Below are 22526 nucleotides of genomic sequence, written 5' to 3'. Positions count from 1 at the left end.
CGTCGGCCCCCGCGCGCCGCTCCCGGCCCCCGCCCCGCCCCTCCCCTCCCGCCCGTGTTGTCGCGGCGGCCCTGAGATGGCGGCGGTGGCGGCGGGCGCGACGGGCTCCGCGGCTGGCGCGGCCCCTCAGCAGCAACCGCCGCCTCAGCAGCAGCCGCAGCCGGCGGCGGGCGGGGCGGCAGGTTCCGGGGAGGCGGGCGGGGGAGGCGGTGGGGGTGCCGGCGGAGGAGGAGGCGGCGGCGGCGCTGCTGGGCCCGCACCGGGGTCGGGGTCGGGCGGCGGCGCGGCCGGAGGGGAGTCCTGGTACCTGGCTTTGCTGGGCCTGGCCGAGCACTTCCGCACGTCGAGCCCGCCCAAGGTGCGGCTCTGCGTGCACTGCCTGCAGGCCGTGCTGCCCCGCAAGCCCCCGGCCCGCATGGAGGCCCGCACCCACCTCCAGCTCGGCTCCGTCCTCTACCACCACACCCGCAACGGCGACCAGGCCCGGGGGCACCTGGAGAAGGCGGTGAGCCCCGGGAGGGGGGGCGGCGGGGAGGGGGCCCTGTCAGCCTGTGGTGGTTGCAGACTAACCCGCTGTCTTCTCTTGCAGTGGTTGATATCCCAGCAAGTATCCTTTTCCTGGCTGCCCGGGCGGGGAGAGGCGCAGCGAGGGCTCTGATAACAAAACACCTCCGCAGAGAGAGCGCCTGGGGATGGGGGTTTAGCTGGTATTTTTAATCCCCCTCCATGGTTGGGGGCTGCTTTCCTAACACATATATCCAGCTGAGGGGTTTTGGGTGTTGGGCTGTTGCTGTTTTGCAGACAGTGTTTAGTATTTACTTAACTCTGATGCTGCTAGATTCCCCAGTTTGAGGATGTTAAGTTCGAGGCAGCCAGCCTTCTGTCCGAACTGTATTGTCAGGAGGTGAGTGCGCTGAGACTGCTTCGGAAATTGTCGGGTGTCTTGAGGCTGCAGGGCTGCATTTAATTTGTGTCTCTTTGGTCTCAGAGTAGTATACTGCTATTAGTAATAGGATTTGTGAAACTTCTAGAGGTCAACTGCAGTGTAAAAATAGAGTACTAAAGCGTAAGCCTGAAAGACTTCTGGGCTTTCTTATCGTGGAAGTTGTTGCTGGAATTGCAATGCAGGTCTTGCACAGCAAAGGAAGTTTACTTGGCCAAAGCATTTTGTTAGCCCTCATTTAGACAAAGACAGGCTAATTTGGGGGGAGGGAGGGAAGTAGATGGTTTTCCTTGGGCTTTTGTTGTGTTCCTAGGCTATTTTTATTCTTCGGAGAAGTCTTAACTAGTCTTTACTTTCTCTAAAGCAAATGTTTGCTTTTTCTCTGACATGCAGGAAAAAATCACATATTAGAATAGTGGCCAAAGCAGTTAAATAGCTAATACTTTTGAACAGACTTTCAGTCAAGTGTGGGATGTGCGGGCCTGGGTGTTAAATACTCGGTTTTGCTGCTTTTCATGTTTTAAGGTTCCCTGACCTAATAGACTTTAATGAGGAATCAACACATAATACCACTAGTTTAAAAGTCTTTTTTGTTACGGGTGAAATTCCTGGTAGCCTGTTTTTTATGTTGACTGTGGCGGATGTTTCTCTTTCAGAATTCAGTGGATACAGCAAAACCTCTGTTACGCAAAGCCATTCAGATTTCACAGCAGACTCCGTACTGGCACTGTAGATTGCTTTTTCAACTTGCAGTAAGTGATTTGTATTGATAACCATGTTATACTGTAGCACTGTGACTGGGAAAAGGGCTAGAAAATATCTGTACTCTTAAAAAGAGCTTGGATGGTTTTGGTTCGTTTCGGTTTTGTTTTGGTTTTTTTTTCCCCAATCATTGCTGCTAATGGAGAGACAAAAGAAGAAAAGTTCATCCTATAAGGTACTGATATATTGGTAGACTATGGGTTGGCTCAAGGCCTGCTTTTTAGGGAAGAAGGCATCAAGGATCATTCTGTGGGCCCTAGTAACACACAACTTCAGAGGCAGAGCAAAATGAAATCCACTTTATAGCTTGCAAGGGCAAATGTTCTTTCAAAGCCTGTTGGAGTTGGAGTTTGTGAACCTGAAGTGTTTGCTTGATTTTTTTCAACTGAATTAACACACAGAGCAGAACTGGGATGGGGAAGGCAGCTGGTCCAGAGGCCTCCAAGCAGCATTACTCTTCCTAGTCTGTAATATGCTTCAAGTGTGGCTTGAGCTGCACAGGTCAGACCGTCTTTGCTTATAGGAATAAACGGACGCATGTTGGAATTTGCAGTGTTTAACATTTGTTACAGTCTTCAGCTGTGGAGCTAGTCGTAAAGTGTTGATTTTCCTGAGTCATCCAGTGCGTTAGGTCAGGATTGTATCCAGGAAGCTAACTGATCAGTGGAACAAGCAGGTTACTGCTGAAGAATCCCCCTTATTTTATCAGGTTATGCATCTCTGCTGCTAAAGAGGCTTGAGGTATTTAATGTGAGAATTGAGGGAGTTAATTGCTCTTCACAGGTGCTCTGCAGCAGAGAGCTAGTTAGGGAGCAATTTTATCTTTGAAGCCTGTCTTAATAGTCACCTGTACTTGTCTTTCCTCCCTTCCCAATGAGCTTAAACAATCAGACCAACTTTGTTGAGAAGGCACTGCCAGGCTCCTTTGTGTAGTTTAGGAACAGTGAATTGTGGAGAGCCTTACTTTCCTATCGATTAAAAGACAAATGTTTACTTTGCAATGAGTTAATGCCTGAGTACTCAGAAGAAGCTTAAGTGTTTTTCTCAGTGCCTTCCTCTGAGTGGGATCTTTCCTCAAAGCCTGACATTCTTTGCTGATTTCTCTTCTGTGCGGTATTTCCTTTCTGGCTTTTGCTTGACCGCAGAGGCTCGTGTGCTTCATTGCCTTGGTGCCTGCTCTTCTACAACTGTGTGGCTTTCCACCCAACTCTGGAGAAGGTACAAAAGGCAGCAGGGAGGGAGAGTTGCTCTGAGATGCCTCATCCTCTCCCCATCACCTGCACTGTACCTTGCAGACTTTCTCTGCTCTTTCTGCTGGAAAACACACTCTGTGCTGGTTACTTCAGTGTAACAGTCCATGGTTATATTGGAGCTGTTGGGATCTGATCTGCACATGATCTTAATGAATTATAACAGCTTTGCGTGGTATGAAACTGGGCTGAGACATTTTCTTTGAAATGTTACAGGCTTTTTTTTTTTTGAGAATGCCAGGTGTTCCTGGAAAATGCATCTAAAATCAGATGATACGTTTAACAAGTACCAGTTTAGAACTTGTCACATGTAAAGCACAGGAGTAGTTCCACTTTAAAAAATTACTAATTAGATTGACAAAGAAAACGGTGATCTTCGAAGGCCTTTTTTTCCTTTCAGCAACTACATACACTTGAAAAAGACTTAGTATCTGCATGTGACCTTCTCGGAGTTGGAGCAGAATATGCTCGGGTGGTAGGATCAGAATATACGAGGTGAGTTCCCTGGACTTTCTTCCATTCCCACAGAAAATATTTTTGTTTCCTCTAACTTTTATTTAGAGATATTCTGGTTTTATTTAGAGATCTGATTGCTATGTGAGTTTTAAAGGCAAACCAGTGTTTTTGAGTGTTCTCGTAGATCTGAGAGTTTCTCCAGCTCTTTTTCTTTTAAAATCAATGCTGTCCACTAAGACTCTGGAGAGTCTTTTTTCAAACTGAACTTTGTTTATTGTCTTTATCAGCAAAAGTTTTCCCAGTAGCCTGCTTTGACCTTAGAAACTATTGTAACTGGAACTGTCCAAAGCTTGGATACAAACCTGAGAGGCTGGGATTTTGATTCCTGGGGCAATGATTGAACTGGTCCATCTAGCTTTTAAATGCATTTTCAGTGGCAGGTTCCTTAGTTCTCTTTTGTCTATTGTTGAGGGGGAGAATGGCAGATTTTTTTTTTCCTCGGGGTTTTTATATACAGTTGTGGCTTAAGTAACTTTTTTTGAGTATGACATCATTTTGTTTCATTTCAGAGCACTGTTTCTGCTAAGCAAGGGGATGGTAAGTTGGATGTACTTTTAAAATAAACTATTTACTTGTTTAACTAGTCTAATGCAAGTTACAGAGCAGTAGAATGTAACCTGCCTGAACATAGGCTGTTTGTTTTAAGGTGTCTTGCATGCTAACCTGTGCTTTATATATTCTGTTTTGTTCATGTGAGCAAGAACAGTATGAAAGTATATCTGGGATAAGTCTGCAGGATACTTGTGAATAGTTTTGGCTTTTTTTTTTTTTTCCCCCCCTTTATTAATTAGGAGACTTTGGGAAGGAAAAAGGATAACTGCAAATTGTTACTGGAGCCCATGTAATTAGGGATGTAAAGTCTGATCATGTGAAGAGGCTGGTGCTCTTGCAATAAGTTGCCTTTAAGTCTGTTTTTGTTTTAAATAGATCAATGTACCTGGGGCTCTGCTGTGGTCCTCTGTGTCTTTAAATCGCTTAGCACAAAAATAAGGAATTTTTCTTTAAATTACAGCTCCTTCTAATGGAACGAAAGCTGCAGGAGGTGCACCCTCTCCTTACTCTTTGTGGGCAGATAGTTGAAAACTGGCAAGGAAACCCCATCCAGAAAGAGTCGTTACGCGTATTCTTCTTAGTCCTGCAGGTCACGCATTACCTGGATGCCGGGCAGGTACGTGCGAGTTGTGCTTCTTGTAGTTCCCTTATGAGAACTGGGGAAAAAGAGTTCTGCCTCAGAAGTAACTAATTATTACACTGGGGTGATTTGGGGGGATTTTTTTTTTGCTGCACTCTGCTTTTTGTCAATGAAACTTAATTTCTGTAGATTTTAAACACAAATGAAACGAGGAGTGAAGAAATTACATTAATTTCTTCTTCCCTGAGGAAATGTTTACTGTGATATGCTTATAACCATGGAGGCCACTCCTGCTTTTGTGTAATGTTGGTGGAGATAACAGTCTTTCTGTATGATTTTGAAAAAACGTTTTGAGCGTCCATTGGTCATATATGCAAATACGAAGGGCTGATTGTTGTTAATCCTGAAACAGGCCTAAAGTAGTCACTGTTCTGTCGTGCTAGCATTGTGATTTATGCACAGACTAATTTCCTGAATGTGGGGATTATTTATTGCCTGGAGAGTTTTCCCAACTAAGTAAATGTTCAGGCATCTGGACTGCAGCAGCTCTGTCTGATGTGAATCGTCTTGTGCAGGTGAAAAGTGTGAAACCATGCCTGAAACAGCTTCAGCAGTGCATCCAGACCATATCCACGCTGCACGATGATGAAATTCTGCCCAGCAACCCCGCTGATCTCTTTCACTGGCTGCCCAAGGAACACATGTGTGTGCTTGTCTACTTGGTGAGAAGCTCTTTTTGGCTTAATGTATATTGCTAATTAATGAGGAATTGGTTAAAAATTGCTTGGAGCCAGCAGCGATAGATTCTGCAGACCATATGCTGCTTTATGTTACACTGACAGTTTAATTCTGCCACAGCATCTGTGAGACTATTGCTTTCAGTGATGTCAGTATTTGAAGAGGCTGTGCAAGAAGTCTGGAAACTGGAATGTAACTTTATTAATATCCAAGCCAAATAGCATCACATTAACTTGTACGAAGTAGAGCAGTGGTGGCTTATTTTTACCAACAGAGCAACAATTATGACTTCAAATTCCTGAAACTAGTTCCACACTTTTTGAATATGATTATCTTCCTGATCGATGTCAAAAGTTAGTTTTAAAACCTGGTAGCTGAGAAGTTGTGTGAACTTCCAGACCTTTCCTCTTTGAAAAGATAATTTTTTGAAATCTTTCCTGTGTTTTTTGGCAGGTGACAGTGATGCATTCCATGCAAGCAGGATACTTGGAGAAGGCTCAGAAGTACACAGACAAAGCACTCATGCAGCTAGAGAAGCTAAAAAGTAAGGATACGGATTATTATTTGAGATGATGCTGCAAGATTCCATTACTTGTTGCTAATTTAAATTAAAACAAAACCAAACCACAGCAACCTTATTTAGCTCACTGCGACAGCCTGCTCTCGATCTGGTTTTGCTGCATCTAAGAACTTCGCTCTGTTTTAAAACTGAATAGTTACTTTGAATACAGAAATCAAGTTTTTGGGTTTTTTGTTGTAACTCAGTAAATGGGGCTGTAAGTACATGCATTGTCATGCAGCCTTTCTGATTGTGTATTTGATTGTCCAGGCCTTTGGTTCTCTAAAATGAGCGTGTGTTCCCAAGGAGTTTTTCATTAACTGGTGCTCAGGTTCCCGCTCCTGACAGTTCAGGCATTGTGGGTTTGGTGTTTTTTTTGAGGTTTTCTTGTTTTTTGGTTTGTTGTTGGTGTTTTTTGTTTGCTTTTTAAACCTGTGCCATCCTTCCTGTGGCATATGGAAGAGGAGCTGGGCAGTTTGCTGACTCTTCTGACACCAGGTGGTCCAGCCAAATACATCACACAAGATTTCCACAGGGTCTTTGTATTGAAGTCTTGCTGAACCACCTGCAGTTGAAGCTGACTGGGTGTGGGGAGGCTGCATGGTTAGCGTGTTAATATTGTCTTAACTTCACTTACTGAATTACTTTTGTTCCCTTTTCAGTGTTGGACTGCAGTCCTATCTTGTCATCATTCCAAGTTATTTTGTTGGAACACATTATCATGTGTCGGCTTGTCACGGGACACAAAGCCACAGCACTGCAGGAGGTAAAAATGGGCTTTCATCATTTCCCTAGTTGTGGATGCATGCAGTGATTGCTTTTAAAACATGGGAGTTTCAGTTTTGAGAAAGGTGCTTGGGCTCAGATGGGGATTCCAGCAGTGCTAAACTGCTAACAGATAAAGTCAGGCCTAATGGTGCTCAAGATACTGCAACTCTGAAGCCGCGGAATGAGCTTCCTCTTAAATATTAAGATGACTTTGGAGCTTGTAGAGTCAACAGTAATTGATCAGTGGCTACAAGTGACACCTTCCTGATTGTACCTTGCAGTCCAACCCTGATGTCTTTTCCCCTTCCCTCAGATTCATGACAGAGTGGCTCTTAACTCTTCCTCTTAGCATTCCTGTCTTGTACAAGTACTTCTCAGTTTTGAAGGTTCCTTGCCTTTCTGTCCTTTCCTCCTCTTATATAGTTTGGGGGGGAGGAAGAGCGGGACAGTGTTATTTAATGCAAGAACGAACTGTACTTTTTTCCCATTCTCACAGTCATTTTTAAATCCTGTTCATCCATCCCTTATTTATAGGACATGCTGCTGTATCATCTCAACCTCTGCTGTCAGCCTTCTCCTGAATATGCTCGGGGGCTGGGGGGAAATTTAGCTTGCTAGAAGAATAGTCATCGGTTCTGGCTTATAAAACTCATCACAAGCACATACCCTGTGGAAGATTTTAATTCCAGTTTTTCTGTTGCATGCCAACTCAGATTCTGAGTGTGTCAGAAGAGCTCTGTGACTTAGGTTTGCAGGTGGTGCCACCATATGGTGGAGCTGCTGCAAAGCAAATAATTCAAAAGCAGTTGGAGTGTGTGTCTGTGTGGGAGGAGTGTGTATTGAGTGGTGTGTGTACCTTGGCTGGAGGCGAGTCTAGCCTCCGCTTTCACCTGGGAGCATGACTTAGGATTCTTGAACCAATCGCTGAAACAGAGTGACATGTATGATGCAAGTAGGTGGATTTTAGAGCATAAGATGAAATGGAGAAAAAGTAAAAAACTATCTTAAAATACTGTATTTTTTTCTTAACAGATTTCACAAGTCTGTCAGCTCTGCCAACAGTCTCCCAGACTGTTTTCTAATCACGCTGCCCAGCTGCACACTCTATTAGTAAGTGTCCGTGATTAGCAGTAAACTTTTGACACTTTGGAAGACTGCATCCAAGACTCCTACTGCTCACCAGTAACTAATGAGAACAGAGAGGCAAACAGCAAGATCTGCTGAGCAGTGGGGGCTATGTTATCGATTGCCAGTCCTGCTGTCGGCACTCACACCCAGTGTTACTTGAGCCTGTCAAAGGCTTAAATCCCTATTTAAAATAAGTGACATGTAGCATGATAGTTATAAATACCTAAGATTTATACTGTGCACGTCTGAGGTACTGTGTTGTGGGAATTGTGTAAAGGGAATTTATGTAGTATTGCTGTAACAGGGTTTTTTAGATACATGGGGCATTTTTTACAGGAGCATATTATTTTGAAGGACTTTGTGTAGAAAGTGTTTATTTTCCCAGAGTCAAGCAAAACTAAGTAGTGCTGGTTATCTTTTTTCCTGCTAATATCCTGATATTTCTGTGGTTTTGTGCCTGCCTTTCTTCTTTACATTCTCAGCTTGCTATAATTACATTATACATTACCTTAGAAATGTCATGTTTTCTACAGGGGCTCTACTGCATTTCTGTTAATTGCATGGACAATGCAGAAGCACAATTTACTACAGCACTGAGGGTAAGATTTTCTTCCCAAACTATTTACTATGGATGTTCAGTGTGGAAATGGGCCTGTTGCAGTTGTTGTGTGGGTCACTCAACAGTTGAAGTTGGAAGGGAAATCTGGAGATTGTCTATATTAGTTGCACTAGTTCATTTGGGTTTTGTATTTTTTTTTTATTATGCTGATCACAGTTCAGGTCAGGAGGATTTATTAGTAGCAAAATGTCAGACACCAAATCGGTGATTTCTATGGGGTGAGCAAATTCTGTGTTAGGTGCTGAAGTATTTGACTTTGCTGTTGGTGTCTTGTTTATTTTAGCTCACTACACATCAAGAGCTGTGGGCATTTATTGTGACAAACCTAGCCAGTGTGTACATCAGGGAAGGCAACCGGCATCAAGAGGTAAGCTGGCTTCTGACTGTTAGTTCTAAAAGTCAGAACTTTCTTGGAGGGAAAACTGCTACTGGGCTTGGATTATTCTTTTTTTCTGAGCATTTTTGCAAAGCTGTGTCTTGTCTGGCAGCCAGGCAGCTCCTTCATCAGGGCTAGTGTCAATTAATGTTAAAGGAGCAGTGGCATCAGCTGGCCTAGCTGCAGGCCACCGAAGCAGAGTGTTCTGGATCGAACTCAGAATTCTCTGCAGCACTGGGAGATGTGCTTGCAGGTTTCTTGTGAACTTTTTCACCAAGCACACAGGACTTTGTTAAAAAACTGAGAGTGTAAAAATAATAATTAAGAAATAGGCCATTTTTTTTGTGTGTAGTTGAGTTCTAGTCTTCATTAAATAGGAAAACTGTTACAGCATTCATTTGGGTCTTGAACAACTCCATTAGGTACAACAGTTAAACGTTTTCTGAGGAAACACTAACATTATATAGAAAATTTTATAAAGTCTAAGGGAGCATATTTTGTATAAAACTTGATTTTAGGAGTTTTCATGCCCATTTTGATCCTAATATTGGAACGTTTGTGCTCTGACCTAACCAGTACAAGTAAACCTGAGAGTGTTTGGTGACTTGCACCATTGTGATTTGGTGTGTGCTTCCTGTAACAACACTTACTGTCGGTACTGAAAGCCTGTATGTGTGAGAAACACTGATTATCTTTCTTTTCCCCTCCCACTTTGTAGCTTTACAGCTTATTGGAAAGGATAAATCCAGACCATAATTTTCCTGTGAGGTGAGAATTCCAGAAACTATCTACATGCTGATGTTGCACTGGTGATGGTAATACTGGATTTGTAGCGGGTTTTTTTAAAAGAAAACAAAATAATCAACTTCTTTTCAAGGCAGAAGTTCTGACCACGCATTAGATACAATGTTTTGTTTGGAGATTTGATTATTAGGCAAATTCCTAGAAATCTGTCTAATGCATGTAATCACTGCGCAATGCCTAGATTTCAATGTGTTGCTTTGTCCGTAGCTCTCACTGTCTTCGAGCAGCAGCTTTCTACATCCGAGGTCTGTTCTCCTTCTTTCAAGGAAGATACAACGAGGCAAAGTGAGTATAAATCGGCGCGCTTGGAAGGTTGGGGGAAAAAAGAGAAACTGAATCAAGCTTTTTAAGATAAAAATGAAAACCCTGAGGCCTTGCTTTTCAAACCTGCTAGCTCTTCTCCCCGTGGATTTAGTCAGCCTTCTGTTTTACTTAGGGGGAAATACCAGGAAGCTTTAGTTCTGAATGCTAATAATACTTGTGCAGCGTTCTGCAGCAGCACATCTGAAAGAAAAGCTTTTCAAAGGAGGACCTGTGTCATAGTCATTCTTTGCTAAATGACAGGTGAGGTTTGGGAGTGAAGCTTAAGTGTTTAAGGTCACCTGCAGCACACATTTGTTCCTAAAGGCTGATATTTGCCAGTTGGACTGATTCAGTTCTTAATGATGTTGCTTATGTACTGGAGTTTTTAAAACGCTTCATTTTTGCTCTCTTTTGGTAGACGATTTTTGCGAGAGACGCTGAAAATGTCAAATGCAGAAGACTTGAATCGATTAACAGCGTGTTCTCTCGTACTCCTGGGTCATATATTCTATGTGTTAGGGAATCACAGGGTAAGCCTTCACCGTCTCTGGTATTACTGTGTAAATGTTTGACTTCTCATTTACCAAAGAAAATCAGGACATTTTGTGAAATTAATCTCATTTTAAGAATGCTTGTTTATTGGTATCCCACTGAAAGTTGGCACCTTATTGACTTACATAATTCTGTAGCTGTAATTTGCATGTTTAATAACACTTTAACAAAGTAGTAGTGTTTGAAGCCTATTCTAGAAGGGTGTGTTTCTATAATGCCTGAAATCACTTGAACAAAGGAGCTGAATAAAGGACAAATAACATCATTCAACTGGATTGTTTTGGAAGGAATTGTGGGTACGAGCTCCTTAATTCTCACCGTATGCCAGAATGCATGAAATATTTCTATTATCTTGCACAACATAGACACTGTAATTCCTAGGACAGGGCATAATTCCAGGCAGCTTTAGATACGATGTGTTTGGGTTATTGTCCCACTAAGCACTTCCACTTGTTAGCTAGAACACGGCAGCAATTAAAGTAGACAATTTTTTTGCACAAATTGAACATCTCTATGTAATGTGTATTCATGAGGGGGGGGAAAAATACCCGTTTTGTTTTGATATCTGCTCTTCACCAGGAAAGTAATAATATGGTAGTACCAGCCATGCAGCTTGCAAGCAAGATACCAGATATGTCTGTGCAGCTGTGGTCTTCAGCTCTGTTGAGAGGTAAGTTAGGGAAAGGTCTGGTACCGCAAGAAAGCGGCGAGGGTTTACAAAATACTGCTAGAAGTGCAAGAGGGTTCTTCCAGTTACTGATCTGCAGCTCTGGCACTGCTGTCATACTCCAGTTGGGTGTTTGGAGGGGGGGGCTGTCAGACGCCTGGGGTGGGAAGGGGTCTTGCCCCGCTGAGCTCCAGCAGCCCCGTGAGACTGGGGCGAGGCAGCGGTCGCGTTGCTGCTGCTGTTGCTGGACCCCAGTTCGCGATTCGCCTGAGCTGGTGACCGTTCAGAAAGGGCTCCAGTTCACCCCTGCAGCATCTGCTCTGCTGCTGCTTTGCTTTCCTTTGACTGCAGTTCCATTTGTAGTAAACATTTGATTAAGTTTCACTTAGGCTTTGCTTCTATGTAGGGGCTTTAATAAATATAAGAGACTATTATAACACTTCATACATAAATATTGTTTAATCTGACTTACATAGGCCCTGGGATGCTTTGTTCAAATATTGACTAGCTTCTTGGCAGACCGTCAACATTAATGCTGCAATTGATTTGCTCTCACTAGAAAATAAAGCAGTAACTCTATCCTTTTTTCCAAGAACTTACCCCGCAGCTTCAATTTATATTAAATTGTCATGTTTACTCACAGAGCACCACGCTTATAGTACTGTGGGCCAGGCTTATTTTCTGCTTTGCTTTTGCCTTTGCTACAAAACCCCTTCCAGGCAATTGAAATACTTCCCTTATTCATTTCCAAGTAGTAGTTCGCGTACAAAACATGCCGATAGTACAATGATGAACCCACCATAGATGAAACGCCACCCCCTGTTCAGCTGCTGCTCCCTCCACTTGTATCCACCAGCCTGGGAACAGCAAGAGGCAGTTTTTGTTCTGCTTTGATTTTTGCTAAGAGCTTCCTTTATAGAACTAATTAACTACTCTTGAAGAAAAGGTGCGTGATGAGGAGTAACAAAATACAACCACGTGTTCATCGATAGGAGGTGCAGCGTCCCAGTCCTGGAGCACTGTGCTGCTTGTAATTTATAGCTGGGATGGTGATTCTTGGTAGGTTACCAGTCTTAAATCAGAATGAGCTAATACCTGTGAGTAAACCTCACAGAAAACAAGACACTAATATCAGCTTTTGGTGTATGCAAAGCAGCAGGCTTCTGTAGTCCCCCAGAAGCAAGGATTCACACACACACACACACACACAAAAAAAAACCTGTTGCTTGACCTCCGAAACGGGTGTTGCTGCATCCTGGAGCTGCAGTGATGAACTAGCGAGGTTTTGCTGTTCCCACTAGATGGTGCTGGAAACTAAAAATCCAAACAGAAACTCTGCAGGGGCTTATTGGAGTGGGACGTCTGCTTCCCCCATCTAGGGCCACTGTAATGTTATTTTTAATAGTTGGAAACTTAAGAGCAAATCTTGCAATGTGCACTGCCAGTGCTGTTGGAACATGGGAGGCTTCGTGTGCCCGTATGCCCCCCCTTCTCTTAGAAGGGGTGATAATCTAAAAGCAGTGATGGGACTTTGGTATATTGGCTGTTTAAATGATTCAGTCATCACATAAAGGGAACGGTGTTTTCCGATAAGAGAGCTGGTCAGTTGAAAATAGAAGTACAGCCGGTGTTTCTAGGTGAGCACACGATGCTCTTGTGTTTCAGACCTGAACAAAGCCTGTGGAAACGCCATGGATGCACACGAGGCAGCACAGATGCATCAGAACTTCTCACAGCAGCTCCTCCAGGACCACATTGAAGCATGCAGTCTTCCAGAACACAATCTAATCACGGTAAGTGAGCTTCGTCTTGCGGTGATGAGTAGCTTTGAGGCAAAACTTTGCTTTCTTTTACTATTCCTTTCTTCTGCTGAGCACACTTCTCAGTAATGTGCCAAAATTCAGTCTACTTCCCAGTATTTAAATTGGACTGATAACAGGAAAAGGAAATGTGACTCAATTAGTTTTTATAAAGGTTATTTGGTGGGTATGGTCTTTGTTTCTTAGAAGTGTTTTCTTGGTAAACCAGAATTTTTTTTTTTTTTTAAATGGCTTGTGTAGCAGGTAGCCACTTCATTTTGGTGACAACTATTGGCCTTTAAAAGAAACTTGCTATGTTCTCAGGGTTAATTTTAATGTTTAGGTCATCCAGCCTGCCTTGTTCTGGGGAATGCTTTCTCATATACTGCTAAAACTACAATTTCTACTGATACTTTAACATTCCTAAGTTGGTTTTCTTTATACTTATGTATAAATCTGAATTTCCAGTTAATGCACTATTTGATGTCTGCATAGCCATTGCCTTAAGGTTCCACTTTCTGGGGGCTTCAGATATTGACATCCTTCCTGTCAAACATTTTTAAGGCTGTTTTAAAGATAGAGAATGGCTTACTAAGCTGCATCTCAGCAACAGCCTAAGACTATTTAATGTTCTGGACTGAAATAACGTCCAAATGGGAACGTGAGATGTGAGGAATGTGACATCTTTTTCCCAAAGTTCCCTTCTGGGGAGAAGAAAGGGGGGGCGGAAAAAGGCCAATAGGAAGATGCCATGTGCTGGCTTTGCTCGCAAAGGGACCCTGAGACCTGTGAGGATGAAAGTGTGGAGACGCACGCCTGCCTCCACCCGAGCGTGGGCCGTGGGCCAGTGCTCCCGCCATTGCTGGCGTTTGCATAATCAATGCTGGATTCAAAATCTGGAGGGGGGAGGAAGATGAAGAAACAAGTTTGCCCGTTTTAGAAGATTTTTGACTAATGTGAGAGAAAAATATCTTAGTAGTGAAATGAGTGTGGACCAGAGGCTTCACTTGCTCTGAAAACGCTGTAGTGCAGCGTGTCGTGGCTCAAACACGTCGAAGTCAGGTCCCTCATCCGTGCAAGTCGTGGCTTCCCGTGTTGGGACAGTCAGACGTTTACCTGTAAGAGCAGGAAATGCTTTTGCTTGCTTGCCATCGGCCCTGGATTCAGCCCGGGAGCCAGCTAGGTTTGGAATGACGGGAGCTCCACGCACGTAAAACAAAGTCAAACCTGATGCGCAACTTCTGGTGATGAAATCTTTAATTATCTCAAGGTAGCAAACGGCGAGCTCCTTCCTCTGGCCTCGCTGCCATCCCTCCCCTCCCCAGGCAGCGGCTGGAGGATTTTCATGCTGTTTGTTATCTTTCAGTGGACAGATGGACCACCTCCTGTACAGTTCCAGGCACAGAACGGACCCACCACCAGCCTGGCCAGTCTCCTGTGAAACAGAATAACTATCAGGACAGTGTGTTTAAAAAGAAAAGAAAACAAAAAACAAATGCCAAAAAAGGAGAAAAAGAAATTAATGCAAAATCTTTTCTTCAAAGAAAAGGCAGCAAATTCCTCTTCTAGCGAGGGCCTTGTAGGAAACAGATTGCATAAAGACAACGTACATTTCATAGACCTGCGGAGTGAGAAGGGCATTTTAAGCTGCTTTTACATAATGTGTGTGAATATACAGCTAGTGTGTATATACCTACTGGTTTTAATCTGCTTTCCTCTTACTGAGAATTAAGGTTTAGTCCAAAGGACGCTTGTTCCTTAAATTGTTAGGTATCTACTTTTTAAAAATTGTCACAGGAAATGAAGAGGACTCATGCAGTTTTGAATACCAATTGTATTTTAAATACTCAGACCTTCCCTGGAGTATGATGCATGCCAGTTCTAATGTTTTCTGCACCCTTCCGCTCCTGGGAACAATTGGATTAAATCATGATTGATTGTAGGGTGCCTCAAGTTTGGACTTTAGTTTCTGAGGTAACATGCTTTCCTTCTCGTTGTCTGGAAGTCATTGCCGGTGCTGTCCGTAGCCTTGCGGTGAAGGTAAGGGGGAGATGGGTGAGATCTGTGTTGCGAGGGGCAGGGCGGTTGCAGCCGGGGGGGTGTGAGCTCCAGGCCGAGCGGAGCAGAGGTGCGTTGTCAGAGGAGCAGGTTCCACCTCCCGGGTTCATGAGCGTGTGACAATGTGCCACCACCTTGTCCCTGTGAGGGTTTTCCTTTGATCTCCAGGCTCTGATGGCCGGTCCCGTGCAGGGTCAGGTAGAACCACAGCTCTCTCCATCTCTGCTACTTTGTCATGATTTGTACGGAGGGAGGAAGGTTCTCGTCCTCCTGTCTAGGCCCCAGGCAGCTGGGAAACGGCGTTTTGCATCTTTACTGCAGCCCCTCACCAAGGGAAGGCAGCGTCTGTGCCTTAATGATTTTTACAAGTCAGAGTTAAACTAGGTGGTTAAAACCCAGATCCCATATAAGCCAGAGGCTTATGATAAAAAACCTAAACTGTAGTCTTGCCTTTGGCAAAAACTGAATGTTTCCAAACTTCTCTGTGTTAGTTTTGCTGTATCTCAGTTTTTTGAGCTCTTCAGCTGTGAATTCTCACTGCGTTTGCCCGTGCCTCAGCAGCTGCCTCAGAACAGGAGAGATGAGGCCCGAGTTTGTTCTGCAGAAAACAGTGTGAGAGTTGTTAATTCCATGAAGCAGCAGCAGCAGCTTTATAGCAAGGATCCGTGCCAGTCCGTCATAGTGCTGTGTAAAGCTTGCGAGGTTCATGGGGCTGAATAAAGGTGTTTTTCTCTCTTGGTAGCTCTGCATATTTATCTCCCAACTTAAAAGGGGGAGGGAAAAGGAATCTGCTAGAAAAATTACTTGTATAGGGCTTTCTGTGATTGCTTCTTTTTCTGAGGGAGGAGGAGAATGTTGTAGAGGAAATACTTGAGCCCCTCAAACCTTTAGAACTTTTACTGCAGAAGGAATACAGTGGAATCTGTCTTTAATCATAGAATCAGAGGATGGTTTGGGTTGGAAGGGACCTTAATGATCGTTAGTCCAACCCCTGATGGTCATTCTTTTTCAAAGTCTTGTCCCCTGTCCAGCAACAGCTCACAAAGACACTTGCTTTTTGTAATTCAAAGCCCTCAGTTTTTACCACTGAGGGATATTAAGAGGACGGACAAGTGCTTGTCCAATTAGCAAAATAAGATTCTACGTTTCCTCTGCTGGACATGTGATGCTGATTTAGGTCCTTATCGCAGACATTTACTCTTGCAGCAGCCACGTATGTTTTAGGCACTGTTCAATCTCCTGTGAGGGAAACACGGCCTCAATATTGGTACAGGGAGAGAGTTTTATTGCTGGGTTTGCAAGAATAGAATTCAGTGCTGTTTGAAGTCTCCCTTAGAACTCAAAAAAATAGGAAAGAAGTTTGTGAGTTAGCGTACGGGGGATTTGGAGGCACCAAATACAGGGAGAATCCGCGCAGACGGACCCCGTTGGGCATCGCTTGCTCGCTGAGGTGGTGCTGCGTGTCTGCCACGCGGCTCTCGCGGCCTCCTGGCCCCTCGATGGCTCCGAGCCGACGGCCGGCCTGCTGCGGCTCTGCTGTGGGGGCTGGAGCCTGTCCCTGTGCTGGCAGCCCGGGGGGCCCCAAGTGCGTGGTGAGAGGAGGAGGAGAAGGAGGGAGGGTTCATGCTCGCTCCACTTGCTGGTCTGAGGCAGCTTGGTGGGCTGCAGGCATCTGTTAGAGACAGAACAACTTCCTAAGCTTAACGGCTGCCGTGTGCTTGGATTCTGATCAGGAATGATCAGGTAAATCCTACCTCGGGACTATTGATAACCCACAGGCTATTTTTTAGGATTCTCCCCTTTTTTGGTTTTTTTTTTTTTTTTTTTTTAAGTGTATGGGAAGTAGATTGCGCTTCAGCTGTTCCCTCCATAAGTCACTGAGTTGCAAGAACTCAGTGCCTGTTTTTAAGCACCTAAATGCAACGGCCGTTTTCTTGACAGTGCTCTTAGCAGCTGAGGAATGACTCATGACTGAAAAACACGTACTTTAAAATCTGCTGGAGTCCCATTCAGGTAATCCAAGCATTCTCTTTTTTTGTCATCCAATCTGAGGCTCTTATTTAACTGATTACGTGCCCATCGCAAGTATAAACTGCTTTGAATGTTGGCCAAAAAAGCACAGTTTCTATAAGGCAATATTAAGAAAAAAATCCCAACTCTAGAGAGCTGTGGTTTGGGCTGAATTTAAGAAAAGCACTTTGCAGAACATGAGATGGCCAGGTAGCTGCATCTCCTGACCTTACCCTGCTGCCTGAGGACCTGCAGAGCTGCAGATTGTTGTGGGAGAGCGATTTGCGGTGGCAATTTTCTGGCTTCTCGTTGTCGGTACTTGTGTGCGACCCAGGCTGCTCTGTAGTTCCGATCCCTCGCCCGTCTGCTCTCGGGAGGGAAGGAAGTACTTGAGGGAAGGCTGCCTGCTTGCTGCTGCTGTTAAGTGCGCTCAGGTTTGAACAGGAACCATTTGCTAAAGCTGGTAGCTGAACTTGGAACGTCAGGAGGAACAACCTGGGATTTCCTCGGCGGTGGAAGCCAGCTCTGCCGCGGCTCTGCCGGTGTGCGGAGCCGCGCTCGCCCGCAGCCCTGGGGAGTCCAGAACTCTGCTCTGTTTCCAGAGTCCTCTTCCCATCACAGGATTTCACAAATCATGTAAATTTGAAAATAACTTGGTGATTTTCTATCTCTAAAATTCAATGTACATTTGTTACAATGTACAGTGCTTTTTAACTACACTTGTATATTAAATTATTTAATAGTTTTTGCTTTTCAGTATCTTTTGTATGTAGCAGAGATTAAAACAAGGACCTCATAACTGAAGTTCTTCCTAATTTTTGAATGCGTATGTAAAGTTGAACAGAAAACTAGAAGTTTACAGTTTACAAATAATTTTCTGTTAAGTGCTTGGTCTGTCCAACTTGATTTGAACAACCTATTTCTAATCTTTCTTGTCCAATCATTTAATTCTCTATAGAAACAAACATGAAGTCTTTTATGAACTTCTAAAAAAAATTATTCTTCTAAAGATGTAATTTAGAGAACTGTACAGTTTTTTCTCTAGTATTTTTAAATGAGTAGCAAGAACTTACACAGAAGCATCTAATCACTGTTTTGTAGATAGTGTAAAAACTTATGTATGTATAGAGAATGCAGTCTGAAGAAGTGTTTGCCTGTTGTATTTCATTTCCTACACTATGAACATCAGAAAGGCCCACGTACCCAGGAAATCTAGATCAATCTGGCGGTTGGGGAATTTAAAACAAGATAAAATAATGAACTTCATCCCCCCTCATCCAGTATGTGCACTCACGGTGACACCACGAGCAAGAATTGACCTTGATAAAACGTTAGGGCCTGCAATGCTGCCCGTGGACACGTGGAGTCCAGCACAATGTATTCCGTGTTACGTCACTGCTTGAATTTTATTCAGTTTTTCCCAAAGTCTCCAGAAAGTAAAATTAACGACAGAAGGAATTCAGTAATGTCCCTGTGTTACTTTAGAGATTACTGACCTCTCCAAATCATGCTGAACAAACCCGTTTCTGTGATGTGCAGCAGTTCTTGCCACAGTGGTGAGTGAGAAGGAAATCGTGGCGGTAGTTTAGGCTGTACAGAACACTTGGAGAAATCAGGATGAAACACCACCCCTCTGTGCTCTTCTACTGTCTGTCTTAGCAAGTGTATTTAATTGTTTCCTGCAGTGAACCTTTAAATGTTATGTCAGGTTTGTACAATGTATTGTTAAGTGTTTGTAGTTCTCTATAAGTAGCAGGACCTGTACCTTCTGCCCGTGCTCCTTCCTGAAGCTGTAAATACAGTAACTCATGTAATGAGACGGAACCGGGGCATTACTTTGTTGCCTTTGTTTCCTCTCGTTTTCTATATTAGAAGAATTTTTAAATAAAGTTTAATTTTACTTCTTCTAGCAGTTTGTAGAATACTAATTCCTTTAGTTGATCTGCAGGCAATCCTGCCTACAAATGACGCCTTTTATGTGGCAACAGTGACTTACCCCAGGGCCCGGCTGGGCGTTAGAAGCTGTTTAATGCCCCGTCCTGGCTGCGGGGCGGGCGGTGTGTGCTAGCTGGTGTATGAAAAGCGCTGGGGGTCCTGGGGGCAGGCGGCGAGCAGGGAGAGAGCGCTGCTCTGCCCGCAGCCCGGCCGAGGGCTCCCGCCTGCAACGAGAACCAGAATTTCCTGCTTGAAGCCGTCCGCGTGCCTGCTCGCCTTTGCACGCTGGGGATGGCCCAGGGGGGCTGGGAACCTGCTCCGGTGACAGCCCGAACCCTGGCAGGTGTCTGGGGTGCAACGCAGCTTTTGGGGATCCGTCAAACACCTGGACTTTTTCTTACTTGGTCTAGGACAGAAGTATTTCTCACTGCGGTTGTGCAGTCAAGAAGGATGTTGAGTGTATCTGACCTTCACAAATGGGCTCTGGTTTAATGGAAGATTGCTTTTTGTGTCTTTTCTCCCAAAATTTTTTGGCAGGTGTTTTTCCATTTATAGCTTAAATTTAAAAGGAAGAAGAAAACTGATGAATTTGTCTGAAATTTCAAAGAAATGAAAAATTTTAAGACTTCACTGCAGACAGTCCCTTTCCAAAATGTCACCTGAGCTGCTAAGCTGGTCCCTTGAATTTCATCATAGAAGCCGAGTAGGTGCTGTTCCAACAAGTTCCTCGCTATATGAAAATTTTAACCCAAACAGCAGCTGTCGTTTCTGTCAAAAATAAGCCTCAGCTATGCTGACACTCCAGTCTCCCTCCCCTGGTTATGTGCAGTTCCATCCTCAGAAAAAACCCTGCATCTGGCATAACCTGAGCTGCTGTCACCTTCGCTCCGTTCTGCCGTGTTCACCTGCTGTCGGGGCCCACTCTGGAATCTCCTCTGAAGCAGGTCCTCGCAGAGCACATACCTAGTGGCAAAACTCCACGTGAAACACATCTAAAATATATTAGCAAAAGGTACAAAAGTTTGGTACTTTCCTAATAGATCTAGACCCACATCTGCTATTTGACTGTGTAGAAGCTCGCTCTGAGCTGGCAAAGCAGAATTAAAATGCCAGCCTGCTGCACAACAAGCGACTAAGTTTTCTTTCATCAAGTATTTTTGCTTTTATTCAGCTTATCGCATGCTTAAAACATAAAGGAGAAAACAGATCTGCTAGTGTTTGCTCAGACTACTGGATACTGCCTCTGCAGACAGCAAAGTTTGCTGTCACCTCGGTAAAATTCTGACCAACCAGGACAAGGAAAAAAGTTACTGAAGAGGTTTCTGGAAATAACACTACCTAGCTTCTAGGTAATAAAATGCATCTTGAGCTAGACCTGTTCTGAAACTCTCCCGATGACACAGCAAATGGAGAGGCACCAGTGTGTGGATTAAAGCATCAGCTTCAGAAGGATCCAGCCCTTGGTAGTTAACCATAGGGGTTTAAATGGCCTGAGGTGAAGCCGGGGGCTTTTAGTGCTTTAGGAGAAGTCATTAATCAGAGGAACAACTGGTTTGGAGTTGTGCTATTAACCCTTAGTTATTCATAGCTAAAATTCTCTTGTACAAAGGGTGGAAGAAGGTACTTTATAACAAGAAAACTTGTGTTCAGTCTTATGTAAAGTTGTTAAGAGAAATGGTGAATCTTCTTCAATTTAGAGTGGCAAATGACTATGCAAAGCTGAGCGTGGTGGAACTTTCCTGACCATAGGCTGAACACGCTCCGGGAGCAGGAGTGCTGGAGCAGGAGGGACCAGGCCTGGATTCCAGCTCTGTTTCTGCTGCTCTTTTCTTGCAAAAGCCTTGACTGTGCATTTCACTTCCACTTCCCTACCTAGTAAAATGGGAAGCATGCTGACTTATTAACAATTACAAATGAAAATAATAAGCATTATCTTGCTTTATACTCTTTTGAAACAAGCACCTAAATAACCCAGTATGAGGCTGCATCTAATCCTACAATAACCTGTATGTGGAAAAATAATTGATGAAAAGATGGGTGCAGGCATTATAAATAAAGGGCAGTTCCCGTCACATTATTTATCCTCTATTATAAACTTGCTTCACCCAAGATTTTATTTTTTTTTTCCTTCTAAGAGCAAGCTCACCTGCAGGTGTCTAAAACTGCTGAATAAGAAGTCCCGAGACTTATGTCAGAGCCAGCGAAGGCAGGTTGCAAGCTGGCAGCTCAGAAGACATTTTTTTGTATGAATACAGTTGTTCAGGGAGTCTCATGGGGAAAGTTAATAAATTAATTCCTTTGTTCCCGTTTCTCCGCGTTGGCTGGACCAGGTGGGTTTCAATAATCCCACCCGCGGCGACGCCAAGCCCCACGCAAGACCCCCGAAGGCGGCAAAGGCTCCCCAGCGCCCGCAGCCGAGGGGGTTAACATCCCTTTCTCCAGCTCCCGCGGGGAAGATCGTATCGGAGCCCCGGCAGAGGCGCGGCCCGATGGCACGAAAACGTCTGCGCACCCCTGACCCAGCTCGGCGGGGGGAGCGGGGCTGACTCACCGCAACCCCGCGGCGGCCTTGCCGGGGCTTGCCGCGCCTCCCGCCCCGCTCCCCCCACCCGCCGCCCCGCGGGGACAGCTCGCAGACCGCGAGGGCTCTTCCCCGGCGGCGGAGCCCCCCGTGAGGCGCCCCCCGTGAGGCGCGACCCGCCAGCACCCCCCGCCCCGCCTCACGGAGCAGCGACCCGGCCGCCGGCCCCTATCTGAGGCCGCAGGCCGGCCTGCGCGGGCGGATAAGGGCCGCCGGCGGCCCCGGCCCCTCCCCGCGGGCAGCGCATCACCTCAGTCGGCCTCGGCGCGATGCCGGTGCCGGGGGGGTTCCCGGTGCCGGGGGGGTTCCCGGTGCCGGGAGGGGGGGACCCGGCCCCGCCGCGGTGCGTGAGGGTGGGGGGGGGGGGGGGGCCGAGCCCCTCGCCTCACAGCCCGGCCTCAGGCCACGCCCCCTCCCCGTGCGCCGCGCCGCTCATTGGCTTCCGTTCCCCCCCGCACCGCACGCCGCGTGGAACTTACTGGCCAGGCTTCTCGTCAATCAGAGGGGCCGCCCCGCCTCTTTTCCTCACCGCTTAGTACGCGGGCGGGCCGAAGGGCGGGCTCTGGGCTGCGATTGGTTAGAGCGGTGGGCAACCCCCGCGTTTCATTGGGCGTTGCTGCCGTCCGTAGCTCATTTAAAAAAAAAAAAAAAAAAAAGACACCAGAAAAAAAAAAAAAAAAAAAAAAAAAAGACACCAAAAACCCCAAAACCCCCCACACCCCCAAAGGCCCGGGCAGGAGGCGGGGCGAGTCGCGCGCGGGGGCGCAAGTTTGCCAAAATCTGCCTAGCAACCGGGGTGGGCGGGAAAAGGGCGTCCCGAGGAGGTGACGGTTGGTGGCGCGCGCGCCACCCCCCGGGAGCCCCGCGCCGGCGGCGGCGGCGGCGGCGGCAGCGCGCGGGGCTGGCACGGGGAGGGGAGGGGGGAGGAGGAGGAGGAGGAGGAGAGGGGAGGGAGGGAGGAGGGCACCCGGCGCGAGGCGGGTCTCCCTGCGCGCGCAGCCCCCTCCTCCCTCCCTCCCTCCTCCT

General features: G+C 45.5%; 1 protein-coding gene and 1 long non-coding RNA gene across 4 annotated transcripts; one reads left to right on the top strand and one right to left on the bottom strand.

Annotated features, from left to right (window-relative positions):
- The first annotated feature begins 190 nt into the window (after positions 1–190).
- On the top strand, positions 191–18893 carry MAU2 (MAU2 sister chromatid cohesion factor). Its single transcript, XM_032986740.2, has 19 exons — positions 191–505; positions 590–607; positions 839–904; positions 1600–1695; positions 3356–3450; positions 3981–4008; positions 4484–4639; positions 5179–5325; positions 5795–5885; positions 6563–6666; positions 7701–7778; positions 8330–8395; positions 8699–8782; positions 9510–9559; positions 9803–9880; positions 10317–10428; positions 11030–11120; positions 12783–12910; positions 14283–18893. The coding sequence occupies exons 1-19, from the start codon at positions 416–418 to the stop codon at positions 14355–14357; spliced, it is 1653 nt and encodes a 550-aa protein (XP_032842631.1). The 5' UTR covers positions 191–415; the 3' UTR covers positions 14358–18893.
- On the bottom strand, positions 12918–22391 carry LOC116960129. 3 transcript variants are annotated; one of them, XR_004406222.2, is made up of 3 exons: positions 18981–21056; positions 14144–14351; positions 12918–14032 (listed from the first exon to the last, which is right to left on the bottom strand). It is a non-coding gene; the product is annotated as an uncharacterized LOC116960129 (long non-coding RNA). The 3 variants fall into 3 exon arrangements; XR_006165494.1 differs by lacking the exon at positions 12918–14032 and adding an exon at positions 21980–22391 and having other exon boundaries at positions 14156–14351; positions 18981–19143; XR_006165495.1 differs by lacking the exon at positions 12918–14032 and adding an exon at positions 21751–21917 and having other exon boundaries at positions 14156–14351; positions 18981–19143.
- Positions 22392–22526: the final 135 nt, after the last annotated feature.

Source organism: Tyto alba, unplaced genomic scaffold (assembly GCF_018691265.1).
Source record: "Tyto alba isolate M040663 unplaced genomic scaffold, T.alba_DEE_v4.0 Super-Scaffold_20000042, whole genome shotgun sequence".
In the NCBI taxonomy this organism is placed as follows: domain Eukaryota; kingdom Metazoa; phylum Chordata; class Aves; order Strigiformes; family Tytonidae; genus Tyto; species Tyto alba.
This window is presented reverse-complemented; position numbering and strand designations above follow the sequence as displayed.